Consider the following 22861-nt stretch of genomic DNA (forward strand, 5'->3'; position numbering starts at 1 on the left):
GTAGTTATTGACAGAGTTAGCAAAATGTGTGGTTTCGTTTGGTCTGGTTTTATTTTTTTTTTTTCCTGGCAAGAAAGTTTTATTCCTACATAGTGGATCATAGTCAATTACCGTAACTATTTTCTTCTTAAATATAATTTTCTTGAGGGTAAGATGTCTATGTATTCTTTAAGCCATAAGAGTACCTTGTAGCTCTTGTTCAGTTTTTGGTTGAAGTAATGAATATACCTGACTATAGGAAAGAATCACTACTAATATCATCTATCATCTCTGTTTGTAGGTATTACTATTTAAAGAAACCTTTTTACCGGAAAATCTATGATAAAAAGTATAAGTAACAAAGGAAACCATAACTGTTGTCTGTCAAGTAACAAACATTTAATGCCAGAATGGCTCACCTAAAGCGACTGGTAAAATTGCACATTAAAAGACATTACCATAAAAAGTTCTGGAAGCTCGGTGCAGTCATCTTTTTCTTTTTAGTAGTTTTGATTTTAATGCAAAGAGAAGTAAGTGTCCAATATTCCAAGGAGGAATCAAAGATGGAGAGAAACTTGAAAAACAAAAACAAAATGTTAGACTTTATGCTGGAAGCTGTAAACAACATTAAAGATGCAATGCCAAAGATGCAAATAGGAGCACCTGTGAAGCCAAGCATAGAAATCCCCCAGAGACCCTGTTTGCAAGGCTACTATACAGCAGCAGAGTTGAAGCCAGTTCTTGACCGCCCACCTCAGGATTCCAATGCGCCCGGTGCATCTGGCAAGCCTTTCAAGGTCACCTATCTCAGCCCGGAGGAGCAGAAGGAGAAAGAGCGAGGGGAAACAAAGCACTGTTTCAACGCCTTTGCGAGTGATAGGATTTCTTTACACCGTGACCTTGGACCTGACACCCGACCGCCTGAGTATGTTGAAGAATATTCACTTACTGTTTGTCAGCAGGGTTTTCAAGGAAGAGGTGTTAAATGAGGCTTACTCTCTAGGCACTCTGAAGCAAAGTATCAGCCAGTGCTGTTCACTGGATGTTCCCTTTGATTTTGTGGATAATGATTGAGGCAGAGTATCCTTAGCTCTTGCTGGTTTGGCAGTGGAGACATGAAATGTACCTTCTGAATTAGAAAACTGAATTCTAGATCTGATGTACACTCAAGGGGAAATCTCTTTTTTTTTCTCAAATGCTATAATTTCCCCACCTATTTAGGAACATTGGGACAGTTTTATAGAAAATGTAGGCGGTGACGGGGTTGTTTTCATTTCTCTGATTTGCTATGAAATAGAAATGTTTTTTTAAACTGTACCAAGATTTTGAAGACAGGAGGTAGTTTATTGGTTTGTAAAGTGTGTCCCGCACTTTGTGAGTGCTGTCAGGACGTGGTTATACCTCAGAGTGCTCTGAATTTTGTACACTTTGCTTTTAAGAGTGGATGTTGTTACAACTGACTTCTATTCTCTCAGAAGCTCTGCTGATGTGCTCTCATGTCTGTAGAATCAAAGGCAAATAGTCCTAATTAAGTGATGATATTTACATACTTGTCTCAACTGTGCAGAATCTTTCTCTGTGCCTTTAACTAACCGTTTTGTTACCTATAAGGTGATGTGCAAATGCTGCATTTGAATTGCAAAAGGTGAGATGAATCCTGAAATCTTTAACCATTCATGAATTTTTGAGACAGGCAAACAGTAAAAAACTGGTGCCCACTGTATATTTTGTTTCCTGGTTCTAACAGATGACATTTGCCGTTGATAAATATGTACACACACACACACACACACACACACACACACACACACACACACACACTTTTGTAGATGGGTTTATTCTTTTTCTCAGATTTCCTAGATTTGTGATTGTGAATTCCTGCTCTGACTACATGCATGCCTGTATGTTGAAGTTGCAGGGGTAGATTGATGTCACTCTATTCTAATTGGCGTGGTTCAAGGTTAAGTTGCCCATCAGTTCAAAATAAATGTAGGAAGAAACAGTTGCTCTATAAAATATCCTAGGGTTTCTGAGGGTCCTGTCTTTAATCAATAGATTCAGATGCAGTGTTACATTCTACTTATTCTGGGAGAATTCATGACTGAAAATCGGTCCACATAAGAACTCATTAAGCATAATTTTTATTCATTGAGATGTCAGTTACTATCAGCTTAAGATGGACATTTTAATTCTAACACTAGCAAACTTCAATAATGTTCAGTAATTTAACTACCGTGGAAGGGAAAATCAGCTGAGCACATTAACAGCCATTATGGTTTTGGAGTTGGAGATCTGCTTCTTCAGTACTCTCTGGATAATGTTTTGTGGGGTGCTAAAGGCCAGATGTTTCTTACATTGAAGATAACCAGTATTAGCAGGGCCCCATTTTCTGAAAACCCCACTAATGGTTTTTTGTTGTTGTTGTTTTCCAAAGCTCATCAGTCATGTGGGTCTAGTGTCTCCTAAAGCCAGTGATGACCTGATTTATAATTTAAGCGATTTCTAAATGTTGAATTTTATAAATTGCCTTACAGTAAATATAGAGTCTCTGTGGCTGGTTCTCTGATTGTACTATTTTAAATAAGAAATGGGGTTTTTTTAGCATAAATTTACTGTGTCTGTTATTTCTAAATGATTGTAGCTTATAAAGTCATACTGAGAAATTTTATCTCTTGCATTAATGATAGATAGAACCAAGAGTTTGCTGTGACTCTCTCACTATCATTTTTACCAATTCTCATTAATAGTTACCTGTTAATAAATCCTAGCTTACTTGAGCAGAGGAAACACCTTGCACAATTAAATAATAAATTGGTATCATTTTACTAGTGATACATATGTGTGTTTGTGTGTGTGCACTTTTGTCCATTGCATCTTTAATATTATATAATTCTTAATTGGTATTGTATTAATTGATTACAAATAAAGGTAGGTGAAAGTCCTTAATCCCCAAATTCTCTAATAACATGAGAAAATGCCATACATACCGTGGGGTTTTTTCGAGAAGTGTTACTTAGAGTTTATGTTGGTTTATAAAACACTATATATTAAAATATGAATTTCTATTAGTAATTTTTTGCTGTGTCATTATAGTAAAGTGTACATATGTGTTTGCATTTTATTTTTACTTGGTAGTTTATTCAACATGAAGTTCTATTTAGTAAGTAATTTATTGCTGTGTCATTATGGTAAAGTGTACTTCTGTGTTTGCATTTTATTTTTACTTGGTAATTTAGCCAACATTCAATTTACAAAAAGCAACTTGCTGTAACTCTTATGTGACATTTTACCTCCCACAGTGCATTTTATTGCCCTCCCTTTTCCCTGTCAGCTTGTCCTCTTCATAGTTACTTCTTATCTAATTCCTTTTCTCTTCCATAAACATTTCACCCCACTGACCTGCTTTTGGGAAAGAATCCCAAACACATTTCTACCTAGGTGTGGGTTATAAAAGGCTTTTTCAAGAGAGAACTTGCTGATTTGTTTGCAGGCTCAGCTGCCTCACTGGAGATGGCCCATTAGCCACTCAAAGCAACTGAAGTGTGTTGGGTCTTATCTCTACCAGTGAATGATTTACTTCCTTGACTTTGAGTTTGAACAGCAATGTTTGGTTGTTTGCTCACTGTTTTTATAGGGTGGGGGAATGAGATAGTCTGCTGCTCAAAATGATAGAGTCATGTATGACATTTAAATGAACTTATAGGCACTGTTGCCTTGTCAGCTTATCTTTTGCACAGACCACACACAGTTAATTTCGTGCCCTGGCTTGAAAAGCCCTCACTCTTTCTCACTCCAAAGGCTGTTGACTCTGTTCGTCATGGCTTCTCATCTCAAGGGCTGGAGGATGTACTGAGCCACCGTAGCCTTACTGTCCTAACCACTGTTGCCTTGCTGTCCTAATTAGCTTATAAATAATGTTATGAAAGTGAATTTGATAACAATCTGTAACAAATGCTTTTAGGTAACTGATAGTAATACTAATCAAATCAAGACCACCGAGGAGTTCTTTTCCTGTGTACACAATGATTATATGCACAAGACCTTTTTTTTTTTTTTCCCTAAAGACAGGATCTCACTGGCCTAGAATTTACTTTGTAGACCAGACTCACCTCAAGCTCACAAAGATTCACCTGCCTCTGCCTCTGCCTCCAAGTGCTGGTACTGAAGTGATGTACCATCATGACTGGCCCAGCACAAACCTTTTAACATGGATATATAGGTCTTTAAATTTCTAACTGTGTCTTGTTAAAAGACAACTTGAAAATGATAGGTCTTGATCAAACAGCAAAGCACATTATCAGGGTGAGTTCCTTAACGCAGATGTTTAAATGGTACTAAAGCATTTGCTGATCATAAGAACCTAGGTTTCATGGTAAGCTTACTTCCCAGTTTGTTTCCATATATAAACCAAATTGATTAATTTAACTTGGAAAATACTTAGGAAACACACATCCTATACTTACAAATGTATCTAACTTAAAATAATTTCTACCAAAGCGACTAATGAAGTTAAACAGTTTAAATCAAAGAAGAAAAATGGGTGACTTTGACAAGAAAAAAAAACTATTTTGTTCATTACTTCATTACTGAGCAATAGTTAGACAAATAAACATCGCTGTTTATTGGGTTTATTTATGTATTTGGGTTGCTTAATTTATTTTTGATATTTATTTATTTGAGTTGCTGTCATTGGAATGATAATGATTAGATAATGGTCATTTATTATTGGTATAGAAATGGTATAATGATGGTGAAATAAATCAGTAAAAGTCATAATTGTTCTCCTCCTCTAACTTCTTCTAGATGTATTGAACAAAAATTTAAGCGCTGCCCTCCCCTGCCTACCACCAGTGTCGTAATAGTCTTTCATAACGAAGCGTGGTCCACGCTGCTTAGAACTGTCCACAGTGTGCTCTATTCTTCACCTGCAATACTGCTGAAGGAAATCATTTTGGTGGATGATGCTAGTGTAGATGGTAAGAAAGCATATGCTTGTCAATAAATCTCATGTCTAAAGAGTGTCTGGTCTATTTCAGACTCTTTGTGAAGGGTTTGGGTGGTGTGTGATGAATGGTAAAATCTGAATTCTAGGATTCCATATGTGAACATTTTGGATTGTAGAACTTTCTGAACACCATTAGTCAGAACTGTAGTTCTAGGCGGTGTGGCTTTTACTCTAGACCACAGTGGCTAAGAGCACAGATGTGAGCATGAAGTAAAGCTGTCTTGGCTGGAGCCCCAGCTCTGGTCCTAACCAGCTGTGTGAACTTGTAAAGTTACTTGCTCTTCAGCCTCAGTTTCTTTATTGATAAAATGGCGATAACATCATGCTGTATCAAATTTAAATGATGTCATTACCTTAAACTACTGAAAAGGAAAACTACAGTGGGTTTAATTAGCATGCTCTTGATTATATGAAGCATCCCATTGTATGATTTAGAACTGCAGCGTCACTGGGTTTTTAAATATGAAGGAGTTCATGTGAGTACCATCATTAATAGGTAATCTTCATAAGTACCTGATGCCACACTGTCACTCCATTGTTTTATTTGGGCATTTCCCCCACTGGAGTGCTGAGGATCTCATGCAGGCCTCATGCATGGCAGGCAACTGCTAAATATGCCCTAGACCTGCCTGGGCTTTCAAAAAAATAATTCAGCATTGTTTTCAAAATTTGCAACGTTCTTTAAATGTTTGTTTCTACTTAAAATCATTAGTCAGAAACTAAGTTAGATATTTTAAGTTGGAATCATCAGGCTATAAATATTCTGATTTCTAATTTTTCAAAATTATAGCTACTTTAAGTAGAAAACAATATATTTCAGTGGCTACAAAATTTACTCCTGTATAAGCACAGGTTTGGAGTTGAATTCCCAAAGGCTTGATCTTAGTTGATTCTTTATTTGTGAAATGTGTACCACATGCACTCACCAAATCCAAATCCAAAGTATTGTTATATATACCGTCATTTTATATTCATGAGAAAACAAAAAGGCCAGTGCTCATTACATTACATTGCTTGTATCCCTAGTCCAAGGGTGGCAATAAGGGTCATAAAATAAAACTAATAGCCATCACATCTACGTGTAATTCCATGTATTCGATGGCTTCCAGTTAAACTTATTATGAATGAAGTGAGTTTGTGTTGTCAACAGAGAAAAATATTTGATCAGAAAAAAAAAGTTGTCCAATACCAGAGATTTTTTGACATGAATGTGAGACCTCATCTCCCAGTGAGGAAGTTTTATTGTTCGTGTTAGGCTCCATAAATTAGATGTGGGGTTGCAGGCCTACAATGCCAGCTGATGCCTGGGGCTACAGCAAACAAACAAATAGAAAAAAATCAGACTGGACCAAGAGAAGGAAGAGGAGATGATGTTACACACTATGGCCATCTTTGAATTTCTAATACCCTTTCCTGTTACTTTACCACTTAATTGTAACTAACGGGTATTTTGCTGCATAATCCGATTTTGTGGTTCTTGCTGTCTGGTTGGACAGCAGCCAGTGGGTTTTAAGTCATACTTAATTAAGATTTTAATCCCCTATAAGTTTACCTGAAAAGGAAATCAACACTAACATAGTCTTGGAAATGTTTTCCCCATTTGATTTTTTTGGATGCCTTTTTATATATGGTTTTTATTTTGGTTGATTGTCCAAAGTAGTGAGACGATAGAGGCATGGCAAATTTACTTCTAGTAGGCATTCAGTTGAAAAAAAAAAATGTATCTTTATTTAAAAGCTCAAACAACCACTGAAGTAAAGGATGTGGGAATGAAGACATACCCATTCAGGTCTTCCTGTTTCAACCCTTCTTGTTGTTTACTTTCCTAATCACTTTCAAAATAAGCAGAAGGCTTACTTAATTACATTAGAGTTATACCAATTTAAAATTTCACTTGACACCATGATTACCCACCCCCCACATTTTGCCTTCAAAAAAATCCTATTTGATGAGCCAGACACACTTTCCCCATGGCTCATCCTGTCTTTTTCCCACAGTACCATTGCATGTCATGTAGCAGTGGCTCCAGGGGCTTGAGCCTCGGCTTATCTGCCCTTGGCCTCTAGATAAGGCTTGAAAAGGAGGACCGATTAGCTAAAAGGCCTGCTCACTTTTGTAATAGAGATAAGCACTTGATAATACATTTGAGCTGCTTTCTTAACAAAATTTATGCTTAAATGCTTGTGAAATTTGTCCCACTGAATCCATCTGAAACTTACCCAGTGAACACCCATGTGGGAAAGATGGCTATACAGAGACTGTGAAAAGCCAGGAGTGGTGGTGCATGCCTGTGATCCCAGTACTCAGAGGCTGAGGCAAGAGGCTCTGAGTTCAAAGGTAGCCTCAGATGCACACCTGTCTTCAAAAAATATATATATACACATGCATGCACGCATGCACGCACACACCCACCTACCCACAGACATCTGTGAAGTAAAAACTAGTGTCTGATAGCAGAAAAGCAGAATGAGGATAAGGGTATTTGGGTGCCAATAAGGTAGGTAAATCCTGGTGAAGGCAAAATCCAGAAATAACATTTTCAGAGTAGTGCCGCCTGGTCGACCCTGCATTCTGATGTCCAATAGTGTCCCAACTCATTCTCTCAGTAGTCACCTGTGTTGCTTATGCTGTCATGTCCTTCCTATAGATAAGGGATCTAAAGTATAGGAAAGGTAAAATAACTTTTCTATGTTTACACAGTTAAAAGGAGTGGCCCTATAACTGAGGACCTCTGATTTAATGTAATTTTGTACTTCTCAAAAAGGAATATGGGTTGGATAAAATTTAGGGAGCAGATAAAAATTTGAACATATTTCAGTTGTTTGTTTGTTTGCTTGTTTAAAAAAACAATTTCCCATTTTTAGAGTGGGGGTGTTTTACCTGCATGTGTGCCTATATCAGATGCATTCTGTAAAAGGGGGCCAGAAGAGAGTGTCAGATCCCCTGAGAGTGGAGTACATGTGACCCAGCATGTGGATGCTGGGAATTGAACTTGGGTCTTCCATAATTCCCCTTGTATTTGAGACTGTGCCCTGGACCTCACAAGGTCACTTAAACTGAATTATATATTCACAAGAATTCAAGAATGTAATGGCAAGTTAGATGCATTGGTATAAGCCTGTCATCCCATCACTCTGCAAGCTGAGGCAGGAGGATCACACATTCCAGGCCAGCCTGGGCTGTATAGCAAGACCATGTCTGAAACAAACAAGACACCCATCGTGACAAAAAGGATCTAATGGTGAAAGATTTGACTGAAGATACTTACTGACATGATTCAGTTTTCTTTCATCTATCGTCTCAACTTTAGCTTCTTATCTATCTCCTCCAATCTCAGATGTTCAGTATCCTAAATTGTGTATGTTACTATAGCTTTGTCTGTTTTTTTTTTATTAGTTCAAATTAGGAACAAGCTTGTTTCAAATGTCAGTCCCTTCTCCCTCTCCCTCCCCTCATCATCGCCCCTCCTACTTTGTCTGTTTTTAATTACCTGATTTACACACCCATTTTTAGTTATGTATTTTATTGGAAAAGAATCCAAAGAAGCCTAACGTTTTCTGCTGACAGTAGAAATGTCCTCAACCTATCACAACTCTGGGCATCCCCTCCTGGCCTTTTTCTTGGCATTGAGGTATTAAGCTATTTTGATCACTGCCTAACAGCTAGTGAATGGTATTGGTTCCCTGGCATTTCTTGTCACGGTTCTCAAATTATAGTACTGGTTTAAAAATTTGTTGATTTTTTTTTTATTAAAATCTGTTTTTCTGACTTAAAGTCACTCAGCTCAGATCACTATGAACTTTCTGAATTCCTGGGGTCCACTCCATGTAGGCCTGTCACATGCACCCAACATAATGCATGTATTTGTGTGAAGTAGACAGAATAAGTACAAATTATAACACAGTCTCTTTTTCCTCAAAGAGTTAAAGGTAATGTAATTTTTAAAATGTTAACTCTAAGTTCTTATTTCTTTACAGACTACCTGCATGAAAAACTAGAGGAATATATAAAACAGTTTTCTATAGTGAAAATAGTCAGACAAAAAGAAAGAAAAGGCCTCATCACTGCTCGGTTGCTAGGGGCAGCAGCAGCAACTGCGGAGACGCTCACATTTTTAGACGCTCACTGTAAGTGCCTGTGTAGATGGCTTGTAACTTTCCCCCTCCTCTCCTTCATTTCAAAGTTAATTTTCTTTAGCTGTCTAATTGCGTTCTTATGAACAGTATGTTTAACTGATGATAGCCATGGCAGGCCTGGCAGCTAACAGCTCTGTATAAGAACTTCACATATAGAGGAGCCCTTCCCTCCTCATGCAGAGCCCTTGCCTCCTCAGTGTTTTCAGTAGCCAGCTTTCCCTGGGGTGAGTCTCTGGCTTAGGACCCCTCCCCGAACCCAGATGTTCATTCTGCCCTAAGAAAAAAAGGAAGAGCAAAAGGAATTTTTCCTCCCTACACTGTAATATTAAATTTTTATCTAAATATGACCAGCATTATCATTGAACTTTGTCTCAATATTGCCACTTTTAACTTTTATAGTTTTTTGTTTGTTTATCTGTTTTGTTTTTTGTTTTTCTGCTGAAGATTTGTTGAATCTATTCTGCCCAGTAAGGGGTATCCTGCTATGTTGTCCATGAATATCACAGTGTTTGCTAGTTTCGTTACTCCTGGGATGTTTCTCTGTGTTTTCATGGTTTCAATGGCACTATTTTATAGTTTTGAAAAATCCTTTGGAGTCAATGGGCAATGAATATGCTAGACATTAGCAAATACTGTTTAGTCCCTGGAGCTATACGTTTGGGGAGTATTACACTTCATATTAATGCTTGGACTTGAACTGCCTAGCTCTTAGGTGACGATTCACCCAAGAACTGGTTGAAATGTTCAATAATTATCACAGAAAGGCTTTGGCATTTGTTTGGGTTTTTTTGTTGAGAGCCATTGCATCTGATAATCCCTTAATCTAGCATTTGAAGAATGAATAGAGATCTGGAATGTTTTTCAAATGACGGTATCACTTTCTAGTTTTTCTTTTTCTGATCCAAAATGCAGTGAAGTCTGACTTGGCATTCTTCTCTGCTAGACAATGGTCCTTCCTTCCAGGCTGTGACTGACAAAAGTACCTTAATGAGGCCCTCACCTGTGTGATGTGTTGTGTGGCCCAAGGGCATGACTCTGACCTTCATGGGACTCCCTGCTTGTGTCCCACTTCCTTGGGGACTATAGCAGCTTTAAATGATTTTTCTTTAGCTGCTAAATTCAGAATATTCTCACTAGCTGACTTACTTTCTCCTAAGACCCAGGAAGGAAAATTAAGCTTTCAATTACTGTGCCTGAGTTGGTGGAAGGGACACAATTTTAAATACGTTAAAATAATTTTAGGGTTTAGTGGGTAGGCTATCTTGATTCATAGTCCATTTTTTTTCTTTTTCTTTTTTTTTCTTTTTTTTTTTTTGTTTTTGGTTTTTTGAGACAGGATTTCTCTGTGACTTTGGAGGCTGTCCTGGAACTAGCTCTTGTAGACCAAGCTGGTCTCGAACTCACATAGATCCGCCTGCCTCTGTCTCCCCAGTCCTGGGATTAAAGGCGTGCACCACCACCTCCTGGCTCATAGTCGATTCTTAAAGGAAAAGGGCTCCCATAACAAGGATGGTAAATGCATTAGTGCCTGTCTGCCATGCTAGAAGAAAAATAACTTTTTTAGAAGAATTTTCCTGGCTAGGCCTTGATGGCACACTCCTTTACTCCCAGCACTCTGGAGGCAGAGACAGGCAGATCTCTGTGAGGCCAGCCTGCTCTACTGAGCTAGTTCCAGGACACCTAGGGAAACCCTGACTACAAAAGAAAAAGAATTTTTTTTTTCAGAATTTTCCTGATTTTACTTTTTTTTTTTTTTTTTTTTTTTTTTTTTGTAAATCCTACACACATTACAAGAGCCCTTGAAAAGTCCCTCCTTTTAGAGGTCTGTTGCACAACATGGTGGCTATAGTAAATAAAGTGTTGTATACTTTAAAATGTAAAATGGCCAAAAGCAGATCTCATGTACCCCCCCCCACATGAGGTGATGTACGGATATCTTAATTAGCTGGATCATCGTAAATTTTTAACAGTATGTTCATGCATGTGTATGTGTATAGTCAAAACACACTGTATACTCTTAAAGACATCAAGATGAAAGAAATCGCCCATGCACGTGTACTCAAAACACAGGTGACCTTTTCTTTCTAATTTCTCTATCAAAGAATCATCTTTCCATGTGATATCAAAGAAACATCTTTCCATGCAATTGACCATAGCTTCTGTTTGGGGCAGGTGAGTGCTTCTATGGTTGGTTGGAACCTCTGCTGGCCAGGATAGCTGAGAACTACACTGCAGTGGTGAGTCCCGATATCGCATCCATAGATCTAAACACATTTGAGTTCAACAAGCCTTCTCCATATGGAAACAACCATAACCGTGGAAACTTTGACTGGAGTCTCTCCTTTGGCTGGGAATCGCTCCCGGATCATGAGAAGCAAAGAAGGAAAGATGAAACCTACCCAATTAAGTAAGCCACTTGCTCCCATGTCTTACATTCACACCATAGCACCAAATGTTACACATGTATATGTGTTGTCACGGTAGCTGCCTATGTGATGATTCTATTTGTAGCCTAGTAATGTCTGGGGCTGTTTTGCATGATATTATAAGCAGCCAGTAGGAGTAGATGGAGTCTCATGCCTTCTTAAATTGTACTTTAAGAGCATTAAAGCAGGTTAAGGGGAGAAACGATAACATGGAAGATATTTTTTTAAAGTGCTTACTTCCTCCCCAAACCTTAACTTTGAAGAAAAAATTTTTAGTTATCCTTTGTCTCCATAAAAGAATTTAAATATAATATCTCTTTACCTGTAATGTCCGTTTGGCTCCTTAAGGGGCCTTTCAGCTTGTTTAATTTCTCTGTCAAACTGCAGTGATGTATTTCTTTGCAGGACCCCCACCTTTGCAGGAGGCCTTTTTTCTATATCTAGAGAATATTTTGAGCATATTGGAAGTTACGATGAAGAAATGGAAATATGGGGAGGTGAAAATATAGAAATGTCATTCAGAGTAAGTTTATGGAGATTAAACATAGCATACATGTCAAACAGTGTGATGTATTTTCTCCTGATCAGCTCATACAGAGCATTGCAGATGTATGCTGTCTTTATGTATTTAGTGCTTTCTATAATGTAATTGCTGGAAAATTGGCAATGAGGCTATTTCCATTTAAGTTGTAACTTGATATATTTATTCATGGTTGCCAATGTAACAAGAGGAATCAGTTAAACTCCTGTGTCCAGGCAATAACACCAATTAATGCACTTGTAGCTACTGAATTCCAGCCAAGATAAATATAATTAAACCTAGTACTTCAGGAAATGAGTTGATTATCAAGGGAGTCAGTATGGAAAACATTTATTTATAACTGTAAAGGACACTGGACTTAACTCTTTATATCATATGCTGCTCTCCTTTTCATAATGCATGTTATAAGTTAATATAAACAAAACAGGCTTTTAGTAGTCATGACATGTGCTTATTAATACATTCAACTTCATGACTTCATTTTTGTGGTAATCATGTCACTCACTTTTGTCCTTTAGATTGGAAAATGGTAGGGGAAAGACCTAGGAATTAGGTGTATGCTTTGGCTCTGGCTCCATTGCACACTGAACTGATGAAGGGCAGGGGTCTTTTTAAACTTAACCTCGTGTTTCCAGCCCTATCACATGCTGAATCTCAATGCCATTTGTTGAACTGAACTTGTCTCTGAGCATCTGATCTGTTTAAATTTGGGAAAGAAGAGGTTTGGACCTATTGTCTCAGTTCTAGCATCCACTATTAAGCATAGCTTCATTTTAGGTTTTTTTACTTATAGACTGTTGATGGCAGAACTAATCACTAAGACATTTTACTTAGAACTACTGCAAACTTTTAGACATATTCTACATAGATGTGGACTTTTTAATATGAACAACTCCTTTGAAAATATAATGGCAATAATAGCTTTCTTGAGTATTTTTCTTTAATACCAAATTGAATATCCAAGGAGTAAATGGAGCCTGAGTTCTTTTGTGCCCAGATGGCTACCTCATTTCTTGGGGAAAAAGTGTGTTGGTTCAGTAAGTGACCCTGTGTTTAAAGGGGAAGTCAGATACACCAGAGAGAGCCTTGTTTTTCTCTGCATATTAGAACACTTGCATAATTATTGGCCAAAAAGAAAACTTGGAATTAGTTTTTATGAAGGACTCAGAACTCATGATCTTGTAAACCTACTTTCTGAAGATGTGTTTGTTCTCTGTATTTCTTACTGCATTTAATAACGCCATTATTTGCATTTATATAATATAAACTGAATTGGCATAGAGACTTTATAACACACTAAGAAATGTCTATATTTTGTATTTATTGATATCTTAAAGGTAAACTTAAAGCAACAGTTTTTTTCCCCAAAATACTGTAAATTTAAACAAATATCATTAATTATCAGGTGTGGCAATGTGGTGGGCAGTTGGAGATTATGCCTTGCTCTGTTGTTGGACATGTTTTTCGCAGCAAAAGCCCTCATACCTTTCCAAAAGGCACGCAGGTGATTGCTCGAAACCAAGTTCGCCTTGCAGAAGTCTGGATGGACGAATACAAGGAAATATTTTATAGGAGAAACACAGATGCAGCAAAAATCGTTAAACAAGTAAGTGAGGGCTAAAAAATGAAATGACAGTTGAAAACTGTTCCAAGTCCATAAGCCTTTTTTTGCTTGAATTACCTCATGGAAAAAAAAAGAAAAGAAAACACTTAAAAAGCATTTTTGAAGGTAGGCTCATAAATTTTAAACCTTAAAATAAATAGCTTGGGGCCATCAAGATGGGTAAAGGAGCTTGTTACCAAGCCTACAGGCCTGAGTTCAATCCCTGGGGACCCACACCTTGCATGGAGATAAATGATTCCTGTTAGTTGTCCTTTGACTTCCCACATGTGTATGCCGTGGCACATGTATACACACACACACACACAAAAAAAAAAAAATAGTAATAATGATAGTGATGATAAAGTAATCATAGTAAATGTGTATAAAGCTTATTGATGCTAGTTTGCTCTCTTAAAGGAAAAAATTAAATAGCTTTATAAAATAAAGGAAAGTTAAAAACAATTAACTCAAAATGGCCTTTTTCAACCCAAGTTCCAACTGGGAATTTTGTTAAGATTAAAACACAAATTAGAAAAGAAAACACCCGATTGTGCAGTTTGGGGAATTATTTTTTGCAATTTGACTCCAAAGAGATACTGGATCTTAGCACTGTTTACCTGCATGTGTTTCCTCACACCTCACTATATAGGTCATTTTAAAGTAAGCAGATGGGATAGATCCAGAATGCTCCCACAATCAGCCCTGTGATCACTGCATTTTGGCAGAGACCTTTGCTCTGTAGAAAGTCTGTTTACAAATAAAGTGTACTACAGCGCTCCAGTGTGACTTGATTCTCTTAAACCACCAGAAACCAGACAGGCAGTAGTACACTTGTTTGAATGAATGGCATTCATTCAAAGTCCATCTTGCATCCAGAACTTTATCTAATACCTAAATGTAAATACAAATAGTACCAATAGTACCATTTGCAGTATTTATCAGAGCTGATAATGACTAAACATTCCCTTCATTCCCTCATCTATTTCTAGAAATCATTTGGTGATCTTTCAAAAAGATTTGAAATAAAGAAACGCCTTCAGTGTAAAAATTTTACATGGTACCTAAATACTGTTTACCCAGAAGTGTATGTACCAGACCTTAATCCTGTTATATCTGGATATGTGAGTATTTTTTTGTTCCCCCTTTTCCTTAATAAATCCCCTCCCATATCTTTTAATTGATTGCTTTGGGAGCTTGACATTATTAATGCCACTTCCCTGAAATTAACTGAAAAACAGCAACTATGCCATTTGATATATATATATGCATATATATATTTTTTTTTTTAAATCTTTTACTTAGATTAAGAGTGTTGGTCAACCTCTGTGTCTGGATGTTGGTGAAAATAACCAGGGAGGCAAACCATTGATTCTGTACACGTGCCATGGACTCGGCGGAAACCAGGTGAGTACAACCTAACTTGACTCTCCTTTGAGAACTTTCAGGTGCTGGGTGTTCTCAGAAGTCACAGCTCAGCTAGATGCTAAGGTAAACTGGTGTGCAGACATTTTAAAGCTAAACATGATGTTGTAGAGTATTTACTTACTTTCAGGTCTACTTTGGCTCTGAAAGTAATCTGGTTACCCACTTGATCTATAGAAAGGAGAGTGGAAAAAAACAAAGAATAATGTCATTTGATGATGATGAAAAAAGGAATTTGATGATGATGGGTGTGTGTGTGTGTGTGTGTGTGTGTGTGTGTGTGTGTGTGTGTGTGTGTGTGTGTGTGTTTAGTATAGTTTTTGATGCTTGTGTGACTCTTGGTATGGAGACTTTGTGAGGCACCAGGTGAAGACTATATTAAAGTCATAGCAAATTGACATAGCATCCTGTGGTAATGCTGACACAGCTGCATTGTAAAGTCCTTTGAGGGCAGCGGTACTGTTTCACTATGCTGCACCTAAATGCTGTGTTTTCCTTTTCTTTTTCTTTTCTCTTTGATTACTGACATCCTTGTTTCCATTCTATTTTCCCAATTAAGGGCAAATGTGAAATGTTACCACTTAGCCTACTAAAGCTGTAGAAAATACCCAGTCTCTGGCTTTTAGCTTATTTTGACCTTATCCTTTACAAGTTACCTCAGAGAAGGATTAGACTTTCTCCACAATCAGTCAGCAAGTTCCCCTACTGATTCCTGGGTGGGCTTCATCCACTGGGCTCCTAGCTCTGTTAGGAACCCGTATCGAAGGACCAGCATCTGCAGTCAGTAACATAAGGTCCAGAGTAAGGAATCCAGAGTGCTTTGTGGGTATATAAAACCACCTCAGAATTGGATGAGGTGCCCATGGATTTTCCTGAGAAAGGTAACATTTTAGACTTTATACTGAGAGGTAAGTACGACCAAGAGAAGGGTTTAGTGTGGAATGCTAAGGAAATGTGGAGGGTGTGAGGGAGGATGTACAAAGAAAAATATTTGGAATCTTTTCCTTTGGGGGAATCGCCTGTATTTTGGTACAGAACTTTTACAACAGTACATATTTGATGGGACTCTGAAAGTATCAGTGTTAGGAAAAAAGGATCAATGTATCTCCTGGCCAAGCTACTTCCACAATCTTCTTATTCATTAAACTCAGCTTAGTTTCAGTCTATTTGAATATATATATGTTCAATATATATATCTTTTTTCTACATAAGACTAGTTATAGAAATAATTGTTATCATGTAAATAACAATATGCTTATTTCCTCATTTTTAGACATATTGCCAATGATTGTTAATACTTAGACATTTCTCTCAAGGTCTCTCCAGAACTGTATTTATCTTAAAATATATTATTACTACTATTTTATAATAATTTACTGTAGGTACTATCTTAAAAAATATAGTGTGTGTGTTATTTTGTGTGATTTCTATTATCTTTTCCAAGCAGATATTTTTGTAGAGAATTATAAAATCAACTTTAGAGCCAGGCAGTGGTGGTGCACGCCTTTAATCCCAGCACTCCAAAGCAGAGGCAGGCAGATTTCTGTGAGTTTGAGGTTAGTCTGGTCTACAAAGCTAAGCAGAGAAACCCTGTCTGGAAAAAAAAGACACAAAAATTAAATTAAATTAAGTCAACTTTAAATTATCAACAGGATAGGCTGTCTTTAAGAAATTTGGGGAGAAAACTCAGTAACTAAAAATACTTGTTTAAATGTGTGATACAACCTTTACTATTGGAAGAATTGGCAGTCACTGATCTTGGGAAGCCTATGTCAGGATAGCATTTTTCCCCATAAGAAGTGAAAAGTAAAACGTAGTTTGAGATGCTAAAAAGACAGAGCAGGTTGAGATAATGTGAGTGATGGATTCAGAGGTTGGACTTCATCTTAGATGGAGTCAAGCATTCTGGCAGAGAAGCATCCTGAAGGATGTCTGGGTGAGAGCAGCCATGTAGTCGAGGTTCCGAGAACACAGAAGGCCAGGATGGCCAGCGCAGAGTGGTCTAGGCAAGGAGCAAAGGAAATGAGGTCAGAGATTTTGATAAGGATCCCGGTTGTACAGAGCTCTGCAGACCTATTAAAGAAGGTGGATTTAATTCTGAATTCAACAGAAGCCATGGAGAGGTTTTCTGAACAGGAGAGTACTGTTTTCTGGTTTGTATTTCAAGATGACTCTGGCTTCTGTCATCCAGACACAATCATTTCTTACATCTTTCACTTGTTTGTTTTTTATTTTTGAGATTTAATAGTTTTAACATTTTTCCCCTTCCCTTTACCCCCTCCCATATAAAACCTCCCCACTCTCCTTCAAATTCACGGCCTATTTTTTTTCACTAATTGTCACTGCATGCATATATGTGTATACATTATACATTCCTGAATATAAGCTGTTTAGTCTGTATAACGTTACTTGTATGGATGTTCAGGACTGGACAACTAATCAGTGAGTTCTTGCCTGGGAGGATCACCTCTGCTGCTCTCAGCTGTCCCCAGTGGCCTATAGTTCTTTGTATAAGGTTGATGCCTCCGTGGGCTTTTCCCTGTCTACTTTGGCATGTCCATTGGTGTCATCCTTGTACAACTGGCCTTCAGGCAGTCCTATTTTTAATCAATTATGTCCCTCAACTACTTGGCAAAATTTAGTTTCCTGAGAACTCAAATCCAGAGGTCTCATTTAATGTGAGCATTTTCTCCTTTTCTTCCATTTTGATCACGTAATAGTGTTTCATGACATATAAACCTTTTATAACAATGTTTCTAAATGCAAAAACCAGTAACTATTTTTGTAATGTGGCTGGATTGGAGAATGTCCTGCCCCAATGCTATTCTGTCATTACAGCCTCATGCCAGCTAATATTTTACACACATTCCCCTCCAGAGCATGTGTCCAGGTTCTGAGTGACATGTCTGTCCCACAATTTCAGCTGGTTGGTTAGTTATTTACTTTGTATTTTCAGCTTTTTCTTTCCTTCCAAGTTTCATCTTAACGACTCTTTAATAATACTGATTTTTTTTTAATCATCTTTGAGTTCTTAAGGATTATCTTAGTTTAAATTACTTAGTTGGGGATAGTTAGAATGCTGTTTCTTTCCCCTTTGTAAGCTGCTTTTTACAGGGCTCCTGCCTGAAAAGTTGATTACAAAATCAATTAATGTTTTACTTGTAGGAGAAGAGAAATTAATCATGAGACTGAGACAAGGAATTTGGGATGGAAGCTCTGAATTCTGCTAATGTTTATGGAGTATTTACTCTAGCACAGTGCCTGCCTAGCACACATAATAAGGACTCAATAGATGTGCTAACAGGCATTATTACATTATTGAAAATCAATTATGTTAACTCATTTTATCCTTAGACTGCCAACATTATTAAATATTTGATTTTTGATGCATGTTATTATATGTCTGGGATAGTAGTTCAGTCAGTAAAGTGCCTACCACGACAGCAAATATTAGTAGTTGATACAGTACTTAGCTTTAGCTCACAGAGAATCCCAACTAGCTACATATACAATTCTAGCAGTATAAAACATGCTATCTCTGGTAGCCTATGGAAGCCTTGAAAGTTATAGGTTTTTCCACCAAGGGAAAAAACGGAGGAGAGATAAACAAGTAAGATAACACTTCATTTAGTTCTTAAGAGTAAAAAAGAGTGAGCAAAGCAGGAAAGGGTCACCAGACTTCCAAGCAACAGCCAGGCAATAGAGCAAACTCTTAGGTTATTCTTTAGAGGTAGATTTAAGTGAGCATGATCTACTACAGCTGAGGCCGGGGCTACTGTGAGACTGAGTCATGTACATTGCATGTGGCAGATAGGGGGATAGCCTTGAGCAACAGAGGTGATTTTTGTTAAGCAAGTTTATTAGCATGTCAAACCAAAGCTTTAAAGCGCCACCAAGCAGCTGGCACACTTGATGCATCATAGGGTCAGAGGTTGGCATGGCAGTATATATGAAGAAGTAATCTGAGCCAGAGAAGTGAGGGCAGAGGAGTAAGTAAGCATGAATGAGAGAACATCAGAGATTCAGAGGAACTAAGAGACTCCTTAATTGGTTATGGAGGGGATACATTAGTAGAGAGCTGCAGTGTACCAAGTACTGACCATGTATTGGTCTTTGCTGAATGTCCACTACACCTGTCAACCCATTCCTTTAGATATTTTAGTAATGCTGTGGGCAGGGACTGTTGATCCCCACCTCACAGGGGGAGAAACAGGCTCTGAAAGTCCATTTGAGTTTGTAGATTAGTGAAAATGACTTAGTTGAGATGAATTAGAGAGAGATTATTATGAGAAAGAGAGAGCGAAGAAGCAGCCAGTTAGCTGTCTTCTAGAACTTTCCAGGCTGCTTTCTGTAGCAGACTTGCACTAGCCTCCATTCCACCTCGGAATGTCCAGTTTCTAGTTTGGAAAGGAAGAAATACCACATGTAGGAAGTAACCCCTGCTGTCTTGTGTCATAACGACTCCCCTTGCATTTCTGATATTTGTATTGTGTTTGTTAAAGAACTCTTGGGTTATTTTGCTTTCCTTCCCACAGTACTTTGAGTATTCTGCTCAGCGTGAAATCCGGCACAACATACAGAAGGAGCTATGCCTTCATGCCACTCAGGGTGTTGTCCAGCTCAAGGCGTGTGTCTACAAAGGTCACAGGACAGTCGCCCCTGGAGAGCAGATATGGGACATTCAGAAGGTGAGTTATCCATCTGCTCACTAGATTACTTTGAATAGCTCTATTGATTTCCTACCCTATGTATCAGAATTTCCTCACTTTCCATAGCTCCACTATTAATCATGTGTCTCCCTATGTGATAGGAGAATATGTCTAGGTAAACTATGTTTATTCCTTAAGGGGGCAAAGCGTGTGTTTTTCACATAAAATTGCTAATTATGTTTTCCTCTCTTTGAGTACATTTTAACTTAATCTAGAATTGAAAGACTATACGGCAGATTGCATGTTCTTAAATATGTTTAAGATTTAGCTTGATCATAGCGATTCTTATCTAAAACTAGTTTTGTGTAATAGTAGCCCACTATAAGACTGGCTTTTCTGGTTTTGAAGTTGGTCATTTGAATACCAGTAGAATGCTTCTGGTTTGACAATGTATTTCAGCTTTTGCTCTCTATTTCCCTCTTCATTTTTGAAATGTCTTGCATTGACTGGACAGCAGTAAAGTGAATTATAGTATTATAAGCAAAAATCATTAATATTATATCTGCTTTAGTTGATCTTTGATTTGAAGTTAAGAATTGGATATATTTGTTATGCACATTTTCATATTTATCTGTTAACCGTGTGTGTCTTGAAACTTAATGTATGTTGTGTGTTTTCTTTTTTTTCCAGGGTCAACTTTTATATAATCCATTATTTAAAATGTGCCTTTCAGCAACTGGAGAGCATCCAAACTTAGTGCCATGTGACACATCAGATCTACTCCAAAAATGGATTTTTAGCCAAAATGAATAAGTGTTCCTTAAAGTTAAGGAGTTGAAAAGGACATATTCTTCCTCATAAAACTGTGACTAGGCGTACACTGTAGTTGTTGGGAATTATGCAAAAGCAGCTAATTGTAACTTATTCCAAGTGCATTTTCTTATTTATATCTTGAGATGTCTATGTAGTACCGCTGCAGAAATCCTGGGGGTTTCTGTCTGAAAGCACAGCACCTAGAAATACCAAAGACTATTCTGAAATGTCCAGATGTAGAAGAGAGATGTTTACAGTATGAAGAAAATAATTTTCCTAGTAAAGTGATTTGTGTTTGTACACTAGGGGATATTCATAGCTATATCCACACATTCACAGCTTAAAATGTTTCCCCTAATTTTAGGGGGAATATAAAGAGATTTGATACTGTATTTTTATAACTATATAGAAATGGATCAATGAAGGTCAGCCATTGACCTTTCTTTACAAACCAGGAAATTTTTATAGATCTAGAATTTATTGTTTTAAAATCCAGGTAAACTTTTGTTGTCTTTTGTTTACTTGTCTGTCAAATATTTCCTTAAACATGAAGTTGAATAAGGAGAAGACTATTTTTAACACTTAAATTTTTGGAAAATATACAAATATTTTTTAGTCTGAAGCCCACTCCACTTGATGCACAGGAGTTTTCCCCAAATGGCTTTTACACTGTGTATTTTCCAAGAGTACTTAAAAAAAAAAAAAGACAAAAAACTTTATAAATTATTAGCTGTTATTACAAGGGTTCCTTTTACCTTTCTAGTAGTCTTATTTTCTTAGCAAAATTCACTAATCTTGAATATTTATGATACTGAATTTCAAATGCAGCATACTTGACTCAATTCTAAATGGCAATATTGATTCATGTAGAGTGTCTTTACAATGGATTTTTCTCATAAAAAAGCCTTACTTTTATCTATGTGGAAAACACAATAAAAAAAGAACCCTGAACACTATTGCAAACTTTTGTTTCAGTTTTGTCCAATTTGGGGTAAAATCTGTAATTGATCATGGGTAGAGCATCCATTCTTTATACTAGGTTTTAATTGCCTGATGTTTGTGAAGCCCCAGATTCTTTTAAGTAAAATGCAAAAAGACAATGGTGTGAAAACAGGAATGAAGATGCTGGTGGAATTCCTGATAACTTTCTTTAATGATCTCATAAAATTATGCTTTGAAGTCACCATTTCCTCTTTGGCCATCTTACAGAGAGTTCTTGTATTAGCTCAAAAGCAGTATAGAATTTGCTTTAACTTTTAAAACCAGAGGGGTCTTGGTTATACAAAAGAAAATATTTCCTAGTATTATAGCAGTAGTATAGCTTTAATTAAATAATAAAGCATGCATTAAAATTTTTAAAGTTGAATTAAAAATTCCACATTCTTTAGCCAGTTACTTTGCAGAATTTTCAGTTCAAGGAATATCTACCATCTTTCTAACTTTATATCAAAAGTTACAGATAGGGTGTAAGACTTGGCCATTCAGCTGTCTCTTTTAAGGTAGAGAGAAAGATACACAATTTTGAAACAGCATCCCACCATGTTACATTGTATGACTGAGATAGTTGCCTACCTTTTAACATTGGTAGTCTGTTAATAATAAATAAATATTTTTCTATTATTATAGCTAATAATGACCTGCAATAGTAAACCTAGTGTATTTTGCCACTTTGATGTGCAATTTCTGCTCCCCAGTTTGTTTCACTAGACTTGAATTACCATGAGCAAAAGCTTCTCTCAGTAATTGTTCTATTTCTAAAAACAGAGCAATTTTCCAATATTTTATAAACGAACCTGAGTAACTTATGTTTTTTAAAAAATGAAACCAGTATGTGGACCCTCAAAAAGGAGTCATAGGTTGATCCCTGTGGTCCAAGTCAGGTCTCTGAAATTGGGTTGCTGATGTTGTGGCCATGTTAAATATATCCAGAGGAAATGCCCTTACCTGACACAGTTGCCTCAGGCTGTTCCTTAAGTGTCGTATCAATATCAGCAATTTGATTGGGTATTGGCCCTTTGGAGGAAGAGTCCCTCTTAAACTGTCTTGAGTTCTGGAACAGTGTTAACTGTAATTTTATAGAGTCTGGCTGTCATCCACTTGCATGATTTGCCTGCACTCAAGTGTGAAATTGTGGAACTCTTGCTCAATTTGAAGCTGACAGGGCAAATGGTTTGGTTTCTACTGAAGACCTGGCATGCTGCCTTCATTCCAGAGAGCCATTCCAGAGACCATCAGAGCTGAGTCCATTATCCTTCACTGCTCAAGGTCAATTCCATGTCCAGGCTCA

At 37.2% G+C, this 22861-nt stretch overlaps 1 protein-coding gene across 1 annotated transcript; it reads left to right on the forward strand.

Moving 5' to 3' along the window:
• Positions 1-389: 389 nt before the first annotated feature.
• On the forward strand, positions 390-20574 carry Galnt3 (polypeptide N-acetylgalactosaminyltransferase 3). The gene is made up of 10 exons (XM_035446364.1): positions 390-904; positions 4783-4955; positions 8962-9111; positions 11293-11527; positions 11952-12069; positions 13493-13693; positions 14680-14811; positions 14993-15094; positions 19648-19800; positions 20452-20574. The coding sequence occupies exons 1-10, from the start codon at positions 390-392 to the stop codon at positions 20572-20574; spliced, it is 1902 nt and encodes a 633-aa protein (XP_035302255.1).
• The last annotated feature ends 2287 nt before the right edge of the window (positions 20575-22861 follow it).

This window comes from Cricetulus griseus, chromosome 6, assembly GCF_003668045.3.
Source record: "Cricetulus griseus strain 17A/GY chromosome 6, alternate assembly CriGri-PICRH-1.0, whole genome shotgun sequence".
Taxonomy (NCBI): Eukaryota; Metazoa; Chordata; class Mammalia; order Rodentia; family Cricetidae; genus Cricetulus; species Cricetulus griseus.